Here is a 20,887-nt window from a genome sequence, read left to right as displayed (position 1 = left end):
ACCGAGCAGACACCACCTTCCACCAGGGGAACAGTACGGGGCAGAAATGCTGGCTCTATTTTCAGCAATCTGCACGGTATAAAATAAAGGTAATCTAGATGTTCACTTGTGATAATATGCATTCTTGCTATTACCCTGGGGCTCAATTAAAACTGGACTCGACAACAAGGAAACACACTGAGCTGACAGGAAATTTGGATTCAACTTTGCTTAGTCGGCTCCAGACCCTCCCTCAGTAATACAGGGACAATTCCTCCTGGAACTGTCCCAAAGCACAAAATCCTTAGGAAATACCTGCCGCTCTGGTTGGGTTCAGTTTATCTGGTGAAAGAAAGCAGAGAAGAGTCAGTAGCAGCGGGCTGACCAGCACTACTTGAAAAATGGTTTTCCTGAGTCTCTTTAACAGATGAAAGGACACGCAGCTGGGGTGTTTCTTTTTCCATCCAACCCGCAGGATTTCTGCTTTGCTCGCAGCTCACTGCTGTACTCTTACGTCGGTCTTTTTACTCTTCAGGGTTGACAGTAAGAAACTAATCCACACCAATAACTTCAGCATCAAACAGTGATGACAGGGGAAGGCAGACTGAGTATTCCAAACAGGAATTAAAACAACTCTGGTATTCCAGCAGATTAAATTATTTCCCCGCAAAACAACTCACTACGTGTAGAACTTCGCCTGAACAGTCCAGCACTGGATAATTTATCCAAAACACGTTGTGGTTAGAGCATTTTTCAGGTTTCAACCTTTTAATCCACTCAGGGTTTTCTAGGACTCCTCACTTTCCCACTGCCGCTCTAATTAGATTAGGGTCAAGACTCTAACGAAATCCCTGGATGCTGCGGGCTTTGAGGTGAGCTAGAGCTTAGGCCTTTAGCCTTCTAAAATTATCAACATCATTTTATGTTAGTGACCCACCATTCGAGTTAAATTCTGATCCACACTCATTTTACACCGATGGGCCGGCCAGGAGCAGAGAAACACCAACTTTGCTGCCAACTCACCGGTCCCCCGTGCGCTCCTGTCGCTTCCTTGTCCCGAGCCAAACTCAAGCTCCCGAGGAATAAATCAACACGGGGCTTGAAGGTCAGATGGCAAAGCCAGTGTCGGTGACTGGTTGTGCTGGAAACGGGCGAGCAGGCCGCAGGAGGTGGCATGGAGTAAAAAGCCGCTTACGCCACGAGAGAACTGAAAACTTGCTTGACCTGCCCATGAACCAATACGGAAAAGCCGAATTCCCGCAGCCCGGTCTGCTTCCCCCAGCCAAGCGTAAGCTGTTCAGCAGCCCCACGTCGCGCCAAGAGCAAACCTTCTGCAGGAAACCAGCAGAGACCACCAGTGCCACAGAAAAGCCAGGCTTGGGGCTGGGGTTTGGCTTGCGGACAAGAAGCGACTGGCAGGCAGCCCTCCAAGGCTGAATGCACCTTTTCAATGGGGCATCATCGGTGCCAGCGCGGGGAAACAGGGACATGACGCCCCTTCTGGGGAACGGCCACGGCCAGAGCCAACGTGGACCACGGGTTCACCCTTCAGAGCCACCAAGCCAGGTGCTGCCCAAAGAGAAGCTGGCAGCAGCAAAAGGAACTCCACTTTTTGCTGATTTGGCTCATTTTTGACTTTGTAAAGGTATATTCAAGTATAAAGGTGTAAGCGCCTAGAACCTCAGCTAGCAGGAGACAAAGGTGAGGCAGGCACAAGGATTTTAGACCCATCAGCCGATCTCTCTCCCCACGTGCCACAGGACAGCTTTGTTTATAGAGTCCTGCTCTCGGGGAAACGCAGGACAAACAGCATGGCCACCAGTCACACGGTAGGACAGAACACGACACGACAGCAGAAGCACGGACACGTTTGAAGGAGAGATTTCTGAGGACAGCCCTCCAGAGCACTTTACACCTCCACCCCATCCTCCCAGCGAGAAGTGTGACTGGAGTTGCACATTTCTGTATCTCGGGGTGTGACAAAGGCTGCTGTTCACCCCTTTCATACCCTCCTACTCTTTATTTTGCTCAAGTACAGCTTTCCACTTTGCAACCACATACATGAGACATCAATGCCATCTGCAGAATGAACAAACCAGAGAACAAGACATTACACAGCGGCACTGCTTAAACACATAAGTCTTTGTCTTGCAGACAGTGACACTCATTTACGGGAGATTCCTGCAGATAAACGCATCCAAGTTTCTCTTTCAAAGGCTGCACTGTCAATCTACGCTAATTAATCTTCACAGTATGCTAACAGTGAATTCCAACTCTCAGAACCGTTACTTATGAACTTTAACATCTATAAACTCCGTCTCCTGATTTTGCCTAGGTTCCACGCAATCCTGAGCACTTGCTGTTTTACAGCAGGTGAGGATGACTAGTGATATCAAGGCACAGGAGACAAAACCATTTCCGCAGGGCAGAAGCGCGCGCTGCTAAGAACTCAGCCACACTGTGGCTTGTACTGATGAAATTCCCTCCCTGGCGCAGGACCTTCCCTCCTACTTACCACAAATCCTTTTCCAACTCTCCAGTAACGTTCCTCCACACACCAGCTACCTCCTACAGCCCAAGATGAGCTTTTGCTTCCACACAGGATCGTTCCACTTAGACCAATCTGCCAGAAATCTCACCCATGCTCTCATCAAGGTCCTGCTCCCTGGGAGCGCAGTGACCACACACCCCCTCCCCTGAAGCCCATGCAAAATCTCAATTAAATTCCACCCCCCCGACCTCTTCCTCCTTAACAGATTCCCCACGTTCCCTGTGCCATGCACACTCCTTGCCTCACACCAGTGCCCTTCACAGCCTGTCCCCAGCCTACCCACGTCTTATGTCACCTCACCACAAAGGCAAACCCTGGTTTTGTTGCATCTGCAACACCAGCACCTACTTGCTCCCATCAGTAAAAGAATCCCCTCTCAGGAAATCCAGCAAGACACTCTTCTCACTCTTCAAATTCCCCTTTTGCTGCAACACCTCCATACCAACGGTTCAGGGCATGCGCTGGGGGAAGACAACTGCTGTCACCTGTGAAAAACTGCATCGGTTTATCTGAGCAAGGGAATCCTGTTGTGTTTGCGACTTCATCCCGCTCCTCCCACAGGTTGCTCGGCTCTCCCAGCTACACGATGCTGATTTTCACACAGCAATCCCCGTACAGCATGGACAATCACTTCCCTGTAGACCAGGCTCAAAAATCAAACACCCACATCAGCAGCAAGGAGGGCTTTAGAAGCCGTACATCTTGCTCTTGGATGAAGAATACTGGAATAGAAGAGACCAAATCAGATTGGAGATGCCATCGCAGAGAACAGAGGAGGCAGTGCAGTCAGAAGAAAAGTCAGACTTCTTTTTATTTGGTTTATTTCACAAGTGAGTTAGCAGCAGTTTCCTGCGTCAGAGCTCTTCTCCCCAGACTTTTTCTTGCCATTAAGTGTTGACAGTACCACACAGTTTCTTGCAGCGTAAGAATTTTGTTTGTGTTAATAATTTAAGCTGCCACCTGCAATTGCCTTCACCGTTTTCAGTCTAGCATCTAGGCTTAAAGCACTGATGAACATGACTTTACTTCAAGATGACAAACTGTGACGACTGAGGTACAATCGCACACACGTCACGCTACTCCTGCGCCGGGGAAGGCAAACTTCAGAGGGTACATACGTGTGCGCATGCAGAAGGGCAGCACAGGGAGAGGGCAGAGCCCTCTACCCAGATCCACAAAGCCTGATCCGCTTGACCTTTTCCAACAGGAGCATCCTGCCCGGTTCCTCTCTTATTGACGAGGAACAGGACAAAGTCTACTCCAGCATAACTAGACCAGAGGAACTAACTTTTTTTAAATGGAACACTTTAGAGACAGACAGAATCCTATTCTACTCATTAGCCCATACTTACCATTTATTTTCATTAAGGACTTACTCAGTCCTTAGTTCTTCCATCTACAAAACAGGCAACCAGGAAATTAATTTAACATTTTAAAAACCAAAACCCAATAATATTTCGCATAAACTGCTGCTGCTGCAGACCTTTGATCTGCCTCTGTTTGTCTATGGCTTTCCAAATGACCCAATCCAAGCTCCTGATTTATGAGCAAAGCAGCAAAATCAGCTGCTGGCTGCAAATAACAATACGCTCCCCCATCTCCCAAACGGAAAGGCGGCTTACCGAAGCAGCAGCTCTTTTGGAAGTTTTTTGTTGATCGCAGCTTCATCATTGTTTGAGAACATCTGTAAACAAAAACAAATTTAAACATTTTAGCCATATATTTTCATGAAGTAAACAAAGCCTACTTTACTCTAGGGAAGAAGCCGCTGGTTAACGAGGCCATTTCAAGAGAGACATCTGGCCCGATAAATTATCAAAAGATAAACTTTGTGCTCAAGCTTTCAAACTCCTGGATTAGACCACAGTTGGATGGGATAGCACATCCAATATAGTTTAAAAAGTGGTCCAAGAATGCTCTGTGGGATTGATAGATTAAATATAAGATAGGATTTTTAATTTATCTATTAAATGATAATGAGGAGGTGCTTGTGGGCTGGCAGTGACTATGGGAAGGTATCACCCGCAGCGTTACTACGGGGTTCCATCTGTGACACGGTTCCGTGTGGGTACAGCAAAGCACAGGCACTTTAAAACCGTACAGTGCAACTCCGCATCAAACAAGCATGCGGCAAACGGGCTGGAGGGAAGGGCTACGACGAGAGCGATGGAGCAGCCCCGACCTCCAACAACTGGAGGCTGAAGATGCAGGAGCAGCCGGACTGGTTTTCATAACAGAAAAGGCTGCAGAGTGCTGGCAAACAGGAGCCTACGAGAAAGTATTACAGCGCCCGTACGGTCCTCGCAGCCAGCTGGATGGGAGCAGCCTCAGGGGCTCTGGGGAAAGAGGCAAGCAGTATTTTTTTAAAAATCACAAAGCACGGTTTAAAGGGAGACGTGATCTTTGGTGCTGCATGAGGAGGAGAGATGATTCTAGGAAAATACCACGTTCTTCCATGGCAAGGAAGCCAGCGCTGGTGGTTGTATCCCGTGCAAAGCATTGGCACAACAGCCAACGATTTACAAATCTGAAACGGACTTATGGACCAGCTAAAATAACCCCACTAGCTGCAAGAGTGAGAGAAGCTTCTCTTTTCTACAAAGTGCTAAGAAAAACAGACAGCAAAGCCTCACGTGCTTCTTGAGGAATATCTACATGTATTTAAAAGACTTGGTATTGTCTTGCCATGGTGAAAAAACAAACAAACAACCAACCTCCACACACTTATGCCTGTGGGAGGAATGATTAGCGCGATCTGCTGAGCGGTGATGCCTCATTCCATTTAGAGGCATGCTTTCAACATTTCCAAAAGCAAAGCAGGGAACAACAAGAATGAGCTTTAATTTCATTAATAAAGTTTCTCTTTAACCTCTGGAACAACCAAGAGCTCCGAGCCACATATCTGGTAAAAACTGCTGCTGAAATTACAGTCTGAAAAAGCCGATTCTAATCAGTTGATTAAATGGTCTGAATCAATTTAGTTGTATGTATGCAAAGCAAATAAACCCAGCATCAGCTAGGTCGCTTAAGTGGCAGAGGATCAGATTAAGAGTTAAAAAAGGAAAGTAAGATCTTCATGGCTTATGAAGCTGTACTGGGCCTCACCGGCAGACAACAGCTTCTCCAGCCAGCAGATATTCCATATGCAAGCACCAGCCCAACCCTATCACCTCGCAAAGAAACCACCACTGCTTAATGGGAAAAGCTGCCGCGCTGACGCTAAATTGTATTTTAACACGCACCGATCAGTGCCGACAAACTGATAACACAATAATGCCACCATCACGAGCGAACACCAAACCCAACGCTTTTAGAGTCAGCCAAACTTAAAAGCTGGGTTTCTAAATCACAGGTTGCTTTTTAATTATCTCCAGATACCAAAGCATGATGCTGAAGTGGGACACGAACTCTCCAGCATTCTTTCCCAAAATGTCACACAGAAGAAAAGTGTTGTTTTCCCCCCACAGATGCTTTTATCACTTCCCACCAGAAGATATCACAAGTTAACAAGTCCTAAATGGTCCACTAGACAGGCGACTACTCAGCCCCTTTTGCAGATAATTAAAATTGCCATTTTAATGGCAAACTGGGGAAGTTTTGCCATTTCCCCAGCTAACACAAATTCTGTGAAGTCTGGTCCCTCAAGACTAGGGCAGAAGAGCATCTCCTTGAATCAAGGACCACGCTCAGACCCAGCCACTGATGCCATCCGGCGCCTGGCAGATAACCGGAGTGTTAACGGGACAGGATAGACACTGGCCAGGGTGTGAAAGCAGCTAATGCGTGTGCGCATCCTGGGACTGGATCTTCTAATTAGACGGCTTAGCTGATCAGCTGGGAAATTAAGGAAATTCTGGAGAAAGCTCTAATGAAGGAGAAATGCAGAGGAATTATTCATGGGAAAATAAGACTATGATTCCCCCCGCCTCCAGTTACACGAACAATAGCAAAGAGGCAGATCCATCCTCTTTCTCATTATTGTCCAGGCCAGAATTTTACATCTGACCCAGCACCCTCCACCCCCTCACAAAAACGGGTACGAGAAATTAAAGGAGCAAATCAGATAGCAGTAGGAGACTTCCGAAAAGGAACCAAACTAGAAGAGACCAGGCAAGGGGCAGGAAGTATTAAAATAGAGATTCCAGAAGCAGCCAGCCAGCCTTTTCTGTCTCATCTGTATTGGCAACAAAGCTTTGTCTGAACGCAGGCACTAGTCACTGCCTGTTGTTAACTGTGATCGTACATCAGGGACACCCAAACAGCTTTGTGCAAAACACAGTTTTTTCTTGACTTCTGCCCATTACATTGCTCAGTAGAAAAAGCTTACCTTGATTCCAGTGCAAATCAAAGCCTTAAACTGGTTTTCTGAAGACGCAACCCTTTGACCAGTACCTTTTTTTTGACCAGGAACCTTTTTTTTTTGTCTTACTAAAAAAGTCCTTGGACTGAAACGTGACAGTGCCGCGGCAGGATACGCTGTGTGGGAGATCCTCGGCTCTGGAATTCCCCCTCCCCTGGAAGGCTGGGAAGTGCCAGGCTGCATCACCAGACCTCACGATTGTATCAAGCCTTCAACGTGGTGCTCGGATGACAGAAGCTGGGTGAAAACAGGCTGGAACTGGGATATCTTGCTACGTCATGGCAGAGTATACAGCTACTTAAATACACCAGTGGACGCTTTGACTTTCTGGCAAGTCCATGCAAGAATAAAACTAGTCTGAAAAAGCGTTAGAGGGTATTCTAGACTTCCAGGTTTTTGAAATTACTTCTAGGGATAAAAACTAAGTGTTCTAAGTTTGCTTTTCCTAACATCTCTCCCAATATCCTTTAATACGAGGTGTTATGCAGTAGAATAAGTTATTCTTGACAGGATACAGAATAACATATCTTTCTCATACGTAAATTTTGCAGTCTATATAAGACACAGAATCTTCCACAAAGCACCAAGTTTGCTGCTGTGCGAAGCCACATCCCTTGTACAGAAGAAAGGGAAGTGGGGAAAGAATGAAACCCCTCTCGCCCATCCACCCATCCGAGACGCAGGCAGACCGGCAGCGTGCTCCTCTTCTGAAACAGCCTTTTCCAGCTACAACAGAAGGGATAAATCTGGAACAAACACCACGGAAGCAGATAATAGACTTTAAAACTTGCATTAAATTAGTATAGGTTGCTATAATCTGCTACAAGGCAAAGGAAAACATGTCCTGCCAGAACAGCAGAGCCGGACAGAGTTTATTATCTGCATTTCCTTGCCATTTTACTCTAAATCTCTTACTGGTCTTCAGAGCAGCATCTCCAGAGAGTGGAAGTGCTGGCTTCGCTGCTCCGGACAGCTGGAGCTACGCGGGACCACAGCACACCCAGGGTTTGGTCATCGCTCAGTTCAGATGATTTGATTTTCCTGCAAATATTGGATTGCCCAGGAAATGGGCAGAACCTGCAGAGTTTTCCAGGGCATGCGTCTGGTAGCGGTTTTACACAGAAAGACGGTTTACAAACTCTGAGATATTTTGCATACACACACTTCAACAGGACTGCACGTGGAAATACCTCCCTGTTCCAACAGGGGCTCAAATGGGAGAACAAACAGGATCCATCTAATCGTTACCTCCAGGAACTCCAGCGGTCGGCTCAGCGCCAACTTCACAAGCCCAAAGAAGTGACAAAACTGGGGGGACTTAATCCATAAATCAATCCTTTGTCTTGCAAACATTAATGAAAATGTTAACACATCATTTGCTACTCAGTAAAAGGCTCCCAATTTACATCAGTCCAATGCATTCAGCATTTGAGAGCTGCACCCAGAGAGGCTGGTTTTGGCATGGTTTTGTTTTTTTGTTTTTTTTTGTTTTTTTTTTTTACAAGTAGGTGGCCAGGGGAGCTGGCAGCGAGGATGAGGATGATCCAGCCTTCAGTCATCCCCAGGAACTCGCCAAACGCCCCTGAATTCAAGTCCTCTTTCCTGCGCTCTCCCACACCAGCTGAAAGCCCGGAGATTATAACCCAGCAGACAAAAACCTGGTACTTCCCAGGATGTATTTATGGGCACAGCCGGGCTTCTCTCCACAGCACTGTCACCCAGAAGCACCCAAATCAACCAAGTTTATGAAAACAAATGGACAAAAGCGAACAAAAGAATACAGTTCTCGCAGCCTTACACTGAAGTCACTTAAGACGTAATTGTCCATTTGTTTTAATAATTCTTCCCTCACCTTTCTGCATATTAGAAGTTTTGTAAAGTGGCTCAACCCATCTGGTTGCCCAGTCGGCAAGTGCTGTGTGCAGGGCTAATAGAGATATTTATCTGCCAACAGTGTAGGAGGCAGAGCTGCTCCTCAAGCATTGGTCACCTCAGCCACTCCTTACTGGGCAGAGCAACCCAAACTGGGTCGCCTGCGTGACATCAACACGGGATCCGGATGACAGCACTTCGCAGCCAAGTGCACAATGGGTGACAGCGGATAATTACGAGTGTCCCTGCACAGAAACACCTACATACGCACCATGCTCATCAAACATGCAAAGGGAGACAGGAACAACAGTTGATGCAAGCTCCCTACGTGAAGCAACTCTTCGCAGGCATGCATTATTGGAGTTAAAATATAGAGTATTGTGTCATTATTGCAGCCATTCATTTAGCTTTTGAGTAGTCTTACGTCGTTACGGACCAGGCTTCAAAAGCCATCCAAGACTTGTCTTGGTGCTCTCCTCCAGCTCTGGCGCCACATTATCACCCTGCCCAGCGGGAAGTGATGCGGTCAGTACTTAGCATGTAAATGAGGTGTCCACACGCTGGACCGATTCAGCCGCTGCATTCACGGAGAGACCGCGCAACTTCTCCCCAGTACATGACACAAACGTACGTCACCAGCAAACGCTGCTGCAGAAGGTGGGACAGCCAACACCTGCAGCTCCTCTCAGGGAATCCACACTCAATACACATTTTGTTATATTTTAGAAGCTTCCATCTGACCAGACAATTGCTTTATCAATGTGGGGCTCTTAATATCAGGTTGATTGACTTATTCCACAGCAGCAAGTAAAGGCTTCTCCAGCGAGAAGAGCGTTTATTCAAGACTTCCTGCAAAATTTAAATCTTTGCTTCCAGAACAGTTACGCTCCCCATACCCCGTGGCTCCACAGAAAGTCTACAAACACACGTTGGCACGTCGTCATCTTTCCTGGCTTAGAGAAGCGGAGAAACCCCCCAGGAGCTGCCAGGGACCCCGGCTCCGGGCAGCCGAGCTCGGCTGCGGTCTGGGCTGGCACGGACTGGGGGGGACACACAACGCTTTCCTGTAAATGTCACATCTGGTAATGGGTTCGATTTTATTGTTGGGGAAAGGCTGGAGGGGTGTTTCCTAGGAGGAACAAAAGGTTTGTTTTTCACTTTTTTTGTGTTTGGAAAAATACACTTGAGAAGTTTCTAAATGAGTTATTTCAACATTTGCAGTTTACTGGAAGTAATCAGGAATATTAACGTACAGAATACAAAGCACATTTATTTCACTTTACCCTAAATGCTCAAGACTACTCCCTGTAAGCAATTCTGAAGTTACTGGCTGCATTTTTAAGAGAACAACAGTTTACTCATCTGACACACCAAAAAGACTTTCCACTGGAACAGCAGCAGGGACTTTTTTCAATAAAGCGCCATTTGGACATGAAGACATACCAGAGCGCCTTGCCTATACAACAGCAGACGCCGAAAAACACCATCAATTCTTCCCAACTTTTTGTTCCGCAGAGTTTTGCCCACTAAAGACACAAGGAGCAGAAAAAGGACAGAGCTGATCTGCAGCGTAACGCGGGTGGTCTAGAATTCAGGCTCCTCTCTAAGATACACAAACACTCAACATGCTCCAGGCAGCTCCAAGGCTGGAGCTTCAGAACCTGGACTGACCCACACATGGTGCCACGTCCCGGTACCACCAAACCCCTACTTTGTTAACAAACATGGAGGAATTTACTGGTATAGAGTTTCAAGGTTGATCACAAGGAGTCATTCACTTTCAATCTGCCTGTTTGCAGAGCTTGTTTCTGCTAAAAATGTGCATCGTTATGGGCATGAGGAGGACAGAAGCGCCACCCCTCCCCGTGTTCCTTTACCCGCACACAAACACGTTCGCACACAGAGGTGGCGGTATGCAAGACCCGTATCATCTTGAAACATAAATAGTCGTATGTTCAGTTGGACCAGGAACAGGCTACCATCAACATTAACGGGAAATCAAGTAATTGTCCGTGTTTGTGCTGAAGGCAGGCTGCACGCCGGCGAGCCAGCAGAGAGATACAGCTGCTGCACACATCAGCTCGGGTGGGAGTATTTACTGGAGCGCTGACAAACACAGCTGGTTTTCAATCCAGCCCGCATCTGGCACCAGCACCGGGAGGGGGATGGTTGGTCTTAAAAAATATATAAAAATCACATGAGGCTTTACTTCAGAAGCATCAGCACCGAAGCCAACAATTGAGCACACAGTGTTAGCCTAGATGCGGACTTTGAACTCAAACACTTTCCTTCCAAAGCGGAAAATTCAAAGCTCAAAGGACAAAAAGGGACGAAGCTTATCTGGAGCTTTACGGAATGAGTGGCTCCAAGGCTAGCAAAGGCACCCAAACCAGTCCTTACACCGACACCCACCGATATCCACCTTAACCTTCACTCCAGTGAAAAATAACCCCGGGTATCTGGCACACCCAGCTCCTTGTGAACCCAGACTGAAAATCCTCAACAGCCCAAGAAGCACTAACAAAACCCGCTGCCATGGCCAAGGACACCATCAGGATGGCACAGAAAGAGGGAGAGGAAGAAGATGGACATCCATTTTCCGTACAAAACCAACCAACCAAGAGACATCTGTACAGGTGGGCAGCAGGAAGCGAAAACTATAAACATTTCTGAAAGTAAGCACAAAACACAACCAATGAAGTGTTTCACGTCTCTATATAAAGCAAACCTCACGCAAAATAAATACAGAATTCAAAAGCATACCCTTTCAAAAATCTATGAAAGATTAGTAAATATCATCATTTAAAAATACTGCAACTTCTTCACTTGCCTAACAGAAATGGCGTTTCTGTTACAGCAGCTTCACAAGCACAAAAGGAGAAGGTAACCGCGTGCTGAGGACAAAGTTTTAGCTGGTGTTCAGACCTAGAGCTCACTGTCCTCGGCCCACAAGCAAACGCTGGCCAGACCCTCCACGACTGCTCATAACCACAGGAAATTAAGCAATTAAAAGCAAGACAGAAAACAGACTGCAATTATTAAGAATAAATAATACACTCTGGAAACTGTTTTTAAGCCAGGAAAGGTGGGGAATCAAGAGTTGCCATCATAAATTAAGGATTACATATGTAGCTGGCGTATTTTGTCCGTTTATATCCCCACCCAATCTGTATCATCGCGGCGCTTTGGAGATTAACCTTCAGAGCTATAAAAGAGTCTTCGGCTATTCTGAGGTGAAAGAAATGAAACATCTGCACAACTTCATTCAAAGAGTTTAAACCCTGACGAGCCCGAGATGCCCTGGGAGGGGGCGTTCAGCTCCGCAGCTGCTGGCTCACACCCAAAAAGCCAGCATTACTGGTAGTATTTATTTATACCACTTTTATCTGCTATGGTCCCTATGGAGGAGATGAACAAGCCCAATATGGAGTCATTGAAAGAAGACAAGACACACACCAAACCTAGCTCATAACACACAACTCCAATCTAGTAAAAAAAAAAAGCTGAGCATAAAACACAAAACACACAAAAAAGCGGAATTCATTCTGTATTTCCTTTGGAACAGCTCAGCGAAGCTTTGAAGTGACTTCTTACAAGCAGTGTCAGTATGTACTAACACTTCACCTCTAGTTCTGTTCATTCTGGAAAACAATTCTAGTACTGCTACAGGGCTCCAATAACTGAAACGTAAATGATACGCAGTGATTTAAATGATACGCAGCGAGTACTGGTTGAGAAGTGCTCCTTCCCCAGTACAAGACACAAGGGGAGCCGGAGTTTAAGCAGGCTGAGCTGCCTCACTGGAGGCAAAGAAAAAATTACACTGCAGAGATAAGTCACACAGAAGTGACAGTGAAATACATGGCTCTTCAGAACACACGATACAAAGCATAAAGTTGTTTACATCCCCGAGCTGTTCAGACTGGGTGAATTTTCCTTCGAGCCTTTAGTTACACAAGGACTTTTTTTTTTAAAAAAAAAAAAAAAAAACAACCAACACACATCCAGTTTAATCTGTGTTAAATCTCCAAGGAAAATGGCTGGCTGTCAAATAAAGCTGCGGCTGTGACAAGCTCCGGTGTCTGCAGTCGCGTCGCTCCGGCGTTCTCCTGCAGCATTTGTGTTGGTGGGACTGGGGATGGCGACGCATCCGTGCCACCCTCCTGCCACGCACCGTGTCACCCTCGGCCCGCCAGGCTCACAACCAGGGCTCCAATCAAACAGAATCATGACTAAGCAGCACAAAACCGAGAGGAAATAGACCCTGGCCGAAAAGGCTTATTATAGGCTTAATACTCCTAAAAATAACTCAATAGGCAATTTACTCCACATCCACTGTCAGCTCACTTCTTCCTCATCTGCTTGTCATTGCTTTGGAAAAGCTTAAATTTCTGCTGGCGATAAAAAGCTGGGGTATGATGAGCTGCCTTCCTGTGCAGCCTGACTCTACTCTGCATTCAGTAACAAAGTTAAATAAATAGCCTCCTTTTTTTTTTTTTTTTTGAATCAGCAATGCTAAAAGCACAAGGATGAACAACAACAACAAAAAAAAGAAAATCAGTAGAGCTCCATAGATCTCAAGCCCCCGATAAAGAACAGCCTGCTGCACACAGCTCTGACGTAGCAGTGTAACGCAGAAACTGCTGCGGAGAAGAAATTCATCAGGTGATTTATGGGCAAACACACAAGGTCGTGTTGTTGCATTCAAAAAGTTAAAAAAAAAAAGGGTCAGATACGCAGTGCAGGCGAGATACTAGAAGACAACTACTGATTTAAGAAATACCATTTAAACTGGAAGAACGACATGTGCTATTATCCTATTATTTTTTTTAAAAAACTAGAAGCTGCTGTCAGATACCAGAAGCGCATGTTCATAAGCTTTTTGTTCACCTGTTTTGTTCTTCTATCCCAGTCTTGGCTCTGAGACAGCTTTCCACAAACAAAGCATCCCACAACTACACCTAAAAGCCCACTGCCTTTATTTTTAAATTGCAATTGAAAAGACCCCCCCAGCACTAGCCATTCTCAGCGGTTTAGTTACCCGACTGCTCCCGGCTGCAGGGGACGCACACGGGAGCAGTGTCCGCTGGAGAGTCCTGGCAGGGACGCAGGGCAGGCCCTGAAGCAGCCCGGTGACAGACTGGGGAGGCAGAAGCTTGCAGTTAATCGGCTTTGTCTTTACCAGGAGTTGTATCTGGTGATGAATGAAAAACACCCTCGGAAAACGTCAGCGGTGGCTCGCGTGGCCAAGAACTGCAGAGGTCAAAGTGAGTTGGCATCATACCTTGAATCGATGGGGCGAGAAGCAAAAATACCACATATGCTGTCATCAGAGCTGGTTTGGAGCGTCTACTTTTTTTAGCTCCATTAAAAACCTCAGCATCCTAGAGTGGTCATCTGGGTATTTTATGGCCTATTACAGATATTTGATTTTAAGATGATGCTACTTTCTCACACACACCCGTCAAAGCTTTAAATATACACCTTTGCCCACAAAACCAACATCCCAGACCAAAAAAGAAGGAGAATGTAAGTAAGACAAAGACTTCCTGACTTCACAGGGACACAGCCTATGGCCACGGACTGTGCTGTAAAACACCCACTATCACTATTTTTTTTTTTTCCTTTAGCCTTTTTAGCAGCTCATTTTAGCAGGGTAGCAGTTTACTACAAATACCCTTTGAAAGGATTTGTTTTATTTATTTAAAAAAGCCACGAACTGACACACTTCGGTATTTTTCAGGACAAAAGTGAGACTCCTCTAGCTCTCCAGGTATGTACCAGAGCTCATCACAATTTAAATAAGTTTCTTTGATAAAGAAATTGCTTGTAGTTCTGCCTCTCTCCAAAACCTGCGGTTCTAGGTTAGTGGCAATAAGTTTTTTTTTTTCACTATTGGGTTTGCATTCAGCTATTATCAAAGAGATGACGATGGTATTATTGGTATTACTTGGAAATAAAGTCAAACGATGGCGTCTCAAGAAAATCCCTACCTGAGATGAGGTATGAAGGGCATGGGGTGAGTTTCCCACACGTAAAAGGATGGTTGATCTGAAAGCAAAACCGATGGATCAGCCTGGCACATACCACCACCAGCCACACAAAGGCCTGGGCCCCTCCGCACCGCTGACACGGTGTGGTGTGTCACACCAGATCAGTGAGGCTAAAACATTCCTCGGGTCGGCTTTCACAATGGAATGAGTCAAATGGAACACACCGCAAGGGAAGCCAACAGTGAAAACAATAATTACCTGATCTATCCCAGGCCCCAATTAATAATGGTATCTAAAATAAAACGAGACATACCTGTGCGTACAGGCTCTCTCACTCCCTTTCCTGTTACGCAAGCCGCGATGCGAGACGGACGCAGCCCAGGCAGTCGGGCACCCCTCCCTGGGAGCACACACGGACCCCGCAGTGGCTCCTCCGACTGGCAGCTCCCAGTGAAACCACCTCGGGGAACCCCGTTTTGGCACCGAGGAGGGCATTCACCCGGGTAACCTGCAAGAAAAGCCCTCACCACCACCGCACACAAACAGCCCAGACACCGTGCGCTGCTTGTCACACAGCTCAGGCCAAAGCAGTGACGAGTCCTGCGCGGGTGCTGCCCAGCATCCTGTGCCACACCAGTGTCAGCAAGGGACGGGGGAGGAAATACAGGTTTTCTGGCATTTCTGCTTATATTTCCTGCTGAAATTACTGCTCGCCAGGGCCAGCATTTCCACTGTTGCCCAACTTACAAGCACAGCTCCTTGCAGAGGAAGATGATAATGCCATTTGGGAAAAAAGAAATAATAAAAATTCGTGACACAAGCTTGGTCTCTCAGGTGACACGGGCTAAGGTCAAAGCACACACATAATCCAACACTTGTAAAGCTGCTGCTCTACCTAATTACGGCAGGGATGTGCTTGTGGCTGCCTAGTCCAAAGACTAAAAGGTGAAGGAGCTGGGAGAGCTCCCCAGCGCCAATTTAACAAAAAGAAATGAAAAGCAATCAGAAGTGGTTTCTGAAATACCCGTTTTTTTAATCGGCGAGTCCCCTATACTATGCCGCCTTTGGCTTTGGTAACTTGCCTGTACGGCGAAATATGGCACGTAGACTGCAAAGGAGAAATTCAGAGCAACAAAGATTTCCCCCCGCTGCCCCCTCCTCCAGCAAAGAGCCGTTTTCCCGGTTAAACCTCCCTGGTCTCCTTGCAGTGCCTGGGTCAAGTATCTTTTGCGCAACCAATTCAACTCTTGCTTCCAAATCTCGCCGAATTCCTCTTTCCTCTACTGGTATGGAGCAGAGCGGGGATACGAAACACAAGTTAGGGTTTACATCCTTTACTGTCTTAACATTTAAGCAACCACTTTGTACACAATAAAGTAACATTTTATTATTCATCTGCCAAAAAAAGAAGGGCTGGCTTAAAAAGTATTACACATAAGCGTGGCATGAGATAACACCCAAATCAAAACAATAAATGGGGGTGATGGGAGTGAACAAGAGTATGTAAAAGCCATCAGCTTTGACACCACCCAAATTATTTTTTATTTTGACAGCATTTCTCGTGACTTACGCACCACACTGTTAGATACCTGCCAAAACAGAACTGTTTGGATTCATCTGCGCTTCCTCACGTCTTCACTGCCTTACGTCAGCAACAGTTTCTCTTGCCATATAAAACGAAACGCTGTGGTAAGTTTAACCTCAGTTTTTGCAAGTTTCTGCAAGTTTCTGCTAGAAAACAGCAGAGAGACACACCATGGGATGCAAAGAGTTATCGATACTCCCTGCCCGCTTTGTTTGTGTCCCTCTGTTGACACAACCTCCATTGCTTGAAATAACAAAGCCCTAAGCAGAAGGGCAGAGAAGACAACCCCAAAAGGATCAGCTCTAAAGTGCAAAGTCAAGCAACCCTGAAACACAGAAACGGCATTTAAAAGCCAGGAACCCAGCAGATTCAAAAATGGGATTAGGGTAATTGGGGTTATTCAATTCAACTTTCTCAACGCAGACAGGATTAATTATTAGAAGGCAACTCAATTTTGGAGCATTTTAAATTTCTCATTTTGCTTTCAGCTTACCTCACTTCACAGCAGATCAAAACTGCAGCAAAAGCTAGGACCTACGGGGTCCACCAGCATGGCTCAGAAGAGTTAGAATGCCCTCACACCGAAGATCCCGAATCCTCAGGAGAGAAATGCTGTGAAACGCAATGGATCGACGCATTTGTCCTGCTGAAGGCGCTCGCAAGGCTCACACAGACGCTCGTTCCTCAGATACATCCCTGGTGTGTGCATTTTATTTCTTTTAATAGGACAAACTGCCCCATAAAGAAACCCTTTACAGCCAGAATCAACTCCTGCTAATTGGAGGTTTTGAAGACTCCCTGAGGAAGCTGGAAAGGATGGTGCTTTTTTTTTTTTTTTTGTGCTGTTGTTTTTGTTTAAGGATGTAGAGGAGACTACATGTATTGCTCACAGTCTGGGAAAAAAAAGCAACTATAATTATTTAAGCCCGACAACGTGGCTCAATGGAACACAAGACTTTGCAGAGCATGAGATCCCTGCACGGGGAAAGATTAAAAGCCAGGAGTCTGTTCATGCTGACAGTCTCTGCAATTTGTCCCATGGTTGGTCTAATACCAAAGAAGCCACCGTTTATATAAAACACTGCTCCCGATCGCAGGCAGGTAGTTTTGTGCCAGATGGTCTCTCTCAGCTCTGTGCACGCATCTAAGGAAGCGCTAACCATCTCCGAGCGCTGCCGCCCGACCACATCCACTCCACTCTGGAAACCAGCAAGCTCAGAGGAGTGCTCTGCCCTGGAAGACGCTGCTTATTTTTCGATGACGAGTTAGTGAGTGCAGTGAAAGTTAGTGAACGCGAGCCCAAAACACTCGGTCTCCAGATGCCATCCCAGGCCAGAAGGGCGCGGATGAAACAAACTGAAGAAGTGATGAGAACCTGCGCCTCTGGAAGGCAAACAAGCTCTCAAAGGGTAGGGTACCCTCGGTCAAAAGCATCAGTGACATCCCCTCCTCTTCACTATTATTTAGCTGTAGTTCATCAGGCATCACGTACGACAGGAAGCACAGAAACCCCAAATATGAGCCAGGATTGTGAACTGTCAGGGCATATTCCATATTAAACCAACACCACAGAAAATTAGGAGTCAATCTGGGTAATGTTTTCCCTTTTCGTCTGCTTTGCTACAGTAAGTGGTTATTTTCTCTGTGGTGGCCACACCTCCTGTAAAGGGACTTATTTAGAATATGCTCGTTCGGCTGGGCATGCCAGAGTTCATTCTTTCATTTAAGAGTTCCATTCTTCCTGGAACGGATGGCTGGCTACACGTACATACCAGAAACCCACATGCAAGTCACATTTAAGAAGCTTAGCCCATATTCCATTACCATATTTTATTACTAAAGTAAGAAGAAATGACTATTAAATCCAATCTAGATTGGATTTTAAAATTGCCCAACAACAATAGTTCAGGAATCTGTTTACGCAGCTTAGCAAGAGACAATAAACCAAGCCTGAAAACCCAAACCAAACTCCCCCTCAATAATTCACTCGTTATTTAAAGTCTGAAACAGACACAATATACATTAGTCACAACTCTGCATCGAGCTATTTTTACCCCAAGATAAGACTCCAGACACTCAAAGGCCCTACTTACCACTCCTCAGACGGGGAAACTACCCCGGCAGTCACCTCCGTGTCTAATCCGGAGGTAAGGCACAGGGCTATGGAGGAGGAGGACTAATCACTGAGCGTTCAACCCTGTGCCATCTTCCGTGATCTTACAATATTCAACAACTTCGAACAGCAGCTCCCAGTCTCAACACATTTTTGCATAATTGTCCTTATGTCACATTAAATATGAACTATTCCACTAAAAGGCATGTTCTCGACAGTGAATACGACTTTTAAAGCAGAAACACTACAAACTGTTTTCTAGAAGGCATGGCTGAATTTCTACCCATACCTCCCCTCTGAAAAATAAATCTTTTTATAAGTGTGAATACACTAACATTTTAGAAGCTTTTCAGACCACATCATCTTCACTAGAAAACCATGTATTTAAAGCAAAAGAGTTCTAAACTCGCCCAGGATATATAGGTGAGTGGGTCAGAGATAACCAATGCTAGGGCTAATAAAACCATGCCCTCGATTTACCAACCAAAACATATCCAAGAAATGGCATAATGCCTAAATACACTTCTTGTAGCTCAAAGTAAGCCTTTCTATAATACACCGACTCTTCCTGGACAAATATAGAGTAAAACCCCCACAATTTAGACCCCAAACACTCTGAGCATTTTGCTTATTTCCCACTTGTTCATTTTTTACTATAGGAAGAATTCCAGAAAAAAAAAAAATCCTACCCAAAGCAAACAAAACAAAGCTTTTCCCCACTCTTCTTCCACAATGAACTGGGTTAATCTTGTTTTAGTACAACGCTGATGAAAAGCTCTCCCAATACTGGAATGAACTCCAGTATTTCAAGACAAAAGCTAAGCTAGAAAAAAAGTTTGTTGCCATACGAGAAGACATTTCCCCACAGAAGACTGCTACCAACGTGTTTTTATTCTTTACTCTGCTGTGTAACCAGCCACTCTGCAGTAATAAAAAAAAAAAAGCTGTCAGAAAAAAAAAAAAAAAAAAATATCTGTGCAGCCAAGAACAGACTAGAACAGTAAAAACAATAAGCCCGGATAAAACATGTTACGCATGCAGCCTTCTCTTTCTGAGTTCCCAGCTTTAGTTCAATGTTTATATCATGTAGATGCCACAGAAACCTGAATATTATAACACTATTTAACCTGAAACCTTCCTAAACAGGCATGCTCCTTATTTACAGTGGCTGATATGGATTCGATAGAGGAAGAAAATAATTTCCCGTGCAATATTACAAAACCATTATTTTCTGCACCTTTCTCAACTCCGGGGGCAGTTTCCTGGGGAATTCAACGTTGTTCTCTACGGAACCAGACACTCTTCAGTTTACCATTAACCAGTATTTTCCCTTCAGAGCCTTCTCATCCCCTCTCTATGGAGCTGGGGGGACACAGCCGCATCTTTACCGTTCCGGGCTCTTTTCCTCCCATGTTGTCCTCGTACACACCACGGGCCAGGCGGGGAAGGAAGGCACAGGTATTTTCATCCTCCCCACCGGGCTCTCGCAGCGATGAGCAGCGAACCCCGCTGCCGGTCTCCGCCGCCTCCCCCCCGGGGACACAGCTGTGACAACAATGCGGAGCTGGAGGCAGCCCTGGCCCCGGAGCCTGCTTTGTGCCACGGTCTTTGAATAGATCTTATTGTTTACCCTCTGCTCCTTCCGTCCTCTCCAGCCCCCACCTCCCCGGAATCAAATTTTTCCCGGTTACTGCCCCCGCCCCAAAAAAACCCGGCGTCGGGGCCACCTTCCTCTCCCCGAACCCCCCCAGCCCTCCCGGACTCTGGTTTTCCAAGCTCCATCCCCCCCATCCCCTGCTCCGTCCTCAAACCTGTCACAACGCGTTGGCAAAACCCATCGTCGTGTCCCCCCCCTGCAACCCCCCAGGGGGGTTATATCCGAGGGGGGATCGCGCACACCCCCAAACCGGGCGGAGCGGGGGGGCGCGTTTCACACCAAGCCCTCCCACACGGCGGGTCAAAGCCCCGACCCCGGCCCCTCGCACCCCCCCTCCGACACCCACGGCGGGGCTCGCCCCACACCAGGCCGGGGGTGAACCCCCCCAACCCCATTCATACACCTCCCCCCTCCCCCATGACGGGTTGTTAGGGGTCGGGGGGGCCCCTCGCCCCACACCTTAACACCGTGAGGGGAGGGACACACACACGCAGCGCGGCCTGGTTTCCCCCCCCCCCCCCCCCGCCCAAGCCGCGTCTCCTCAGCCGGGCCGGGCGGCCTCCCCGCGGGGCCTCACCTCAAAGCGGCTCTTAGTGACCCCGTTCATCTCCCTCCGCATGGCGGGGCCGGCAGGAGGAGGAAAAGGAGGAGGGAAGGAGGGAGGAAGGCAGGGGGTGCCGGGGCTCCGCGGCCTCCGCCCGCCGCCGCCGCGTCTCCTCCGGCCTCAACTTCAACCCAAAACAAAAACACTCCGCACCTGCCAGCAACGCGCACGCT

At 46.8% G+C, this 20,887-nt stretch overlaps 1 protein-coding gene across 3 annotated transcripts in view; it reads right to left on the bottom strand.

Annotated features, from left to right (window-relative positions):
• Positions 1-20,867, bottom strand: part of FBXL20 (F-box and leucine rich repeat protein 20) — a 43,938-nt gene extending 23,071 nt beyond the window's left edge. For all 3 annotated transcript variants that reach the window (XM_054224133.1, XM_054224135.1, XM_054224134.1), the window contains exons 1-2: positions 20,688-20,867; positions 4,153-4,214 (exon numbers count right to left, since the gene is read on the bottom strand). In XM_054224133.1, the coding sequence (XP_054080108.1) occupies positions 4,153-4,214; positions 20,688-20,729 (104 nt within the window). In that variant the 5' untranslated portion in view covers positions 20,730-20,867. The remainder of the gene's footprint in view (positions 1-4,152; positions 4,215-20,687) is intronic.
• Between the last annotated feature and the right edge of the window lie 20 nt (positions 20,868-20,887).

This window comes from Rissa tridactyla, chromosome 19, assembly GCF_028500815.1.
Source record: "Rissa tridactyla isolate bRisTri1 chromosome 19, bRisTri1.patW.cur.20221130, whole genome shotgun sequence".
NCBI lineage: Eukaryota > Metazoa > Chordata > Aves > Charadriiformes > Laridae > Rissa > Rissa tridactyla.
This window is presented reverse-complemented; position numbering and strand designations above follow the sequence as displayed.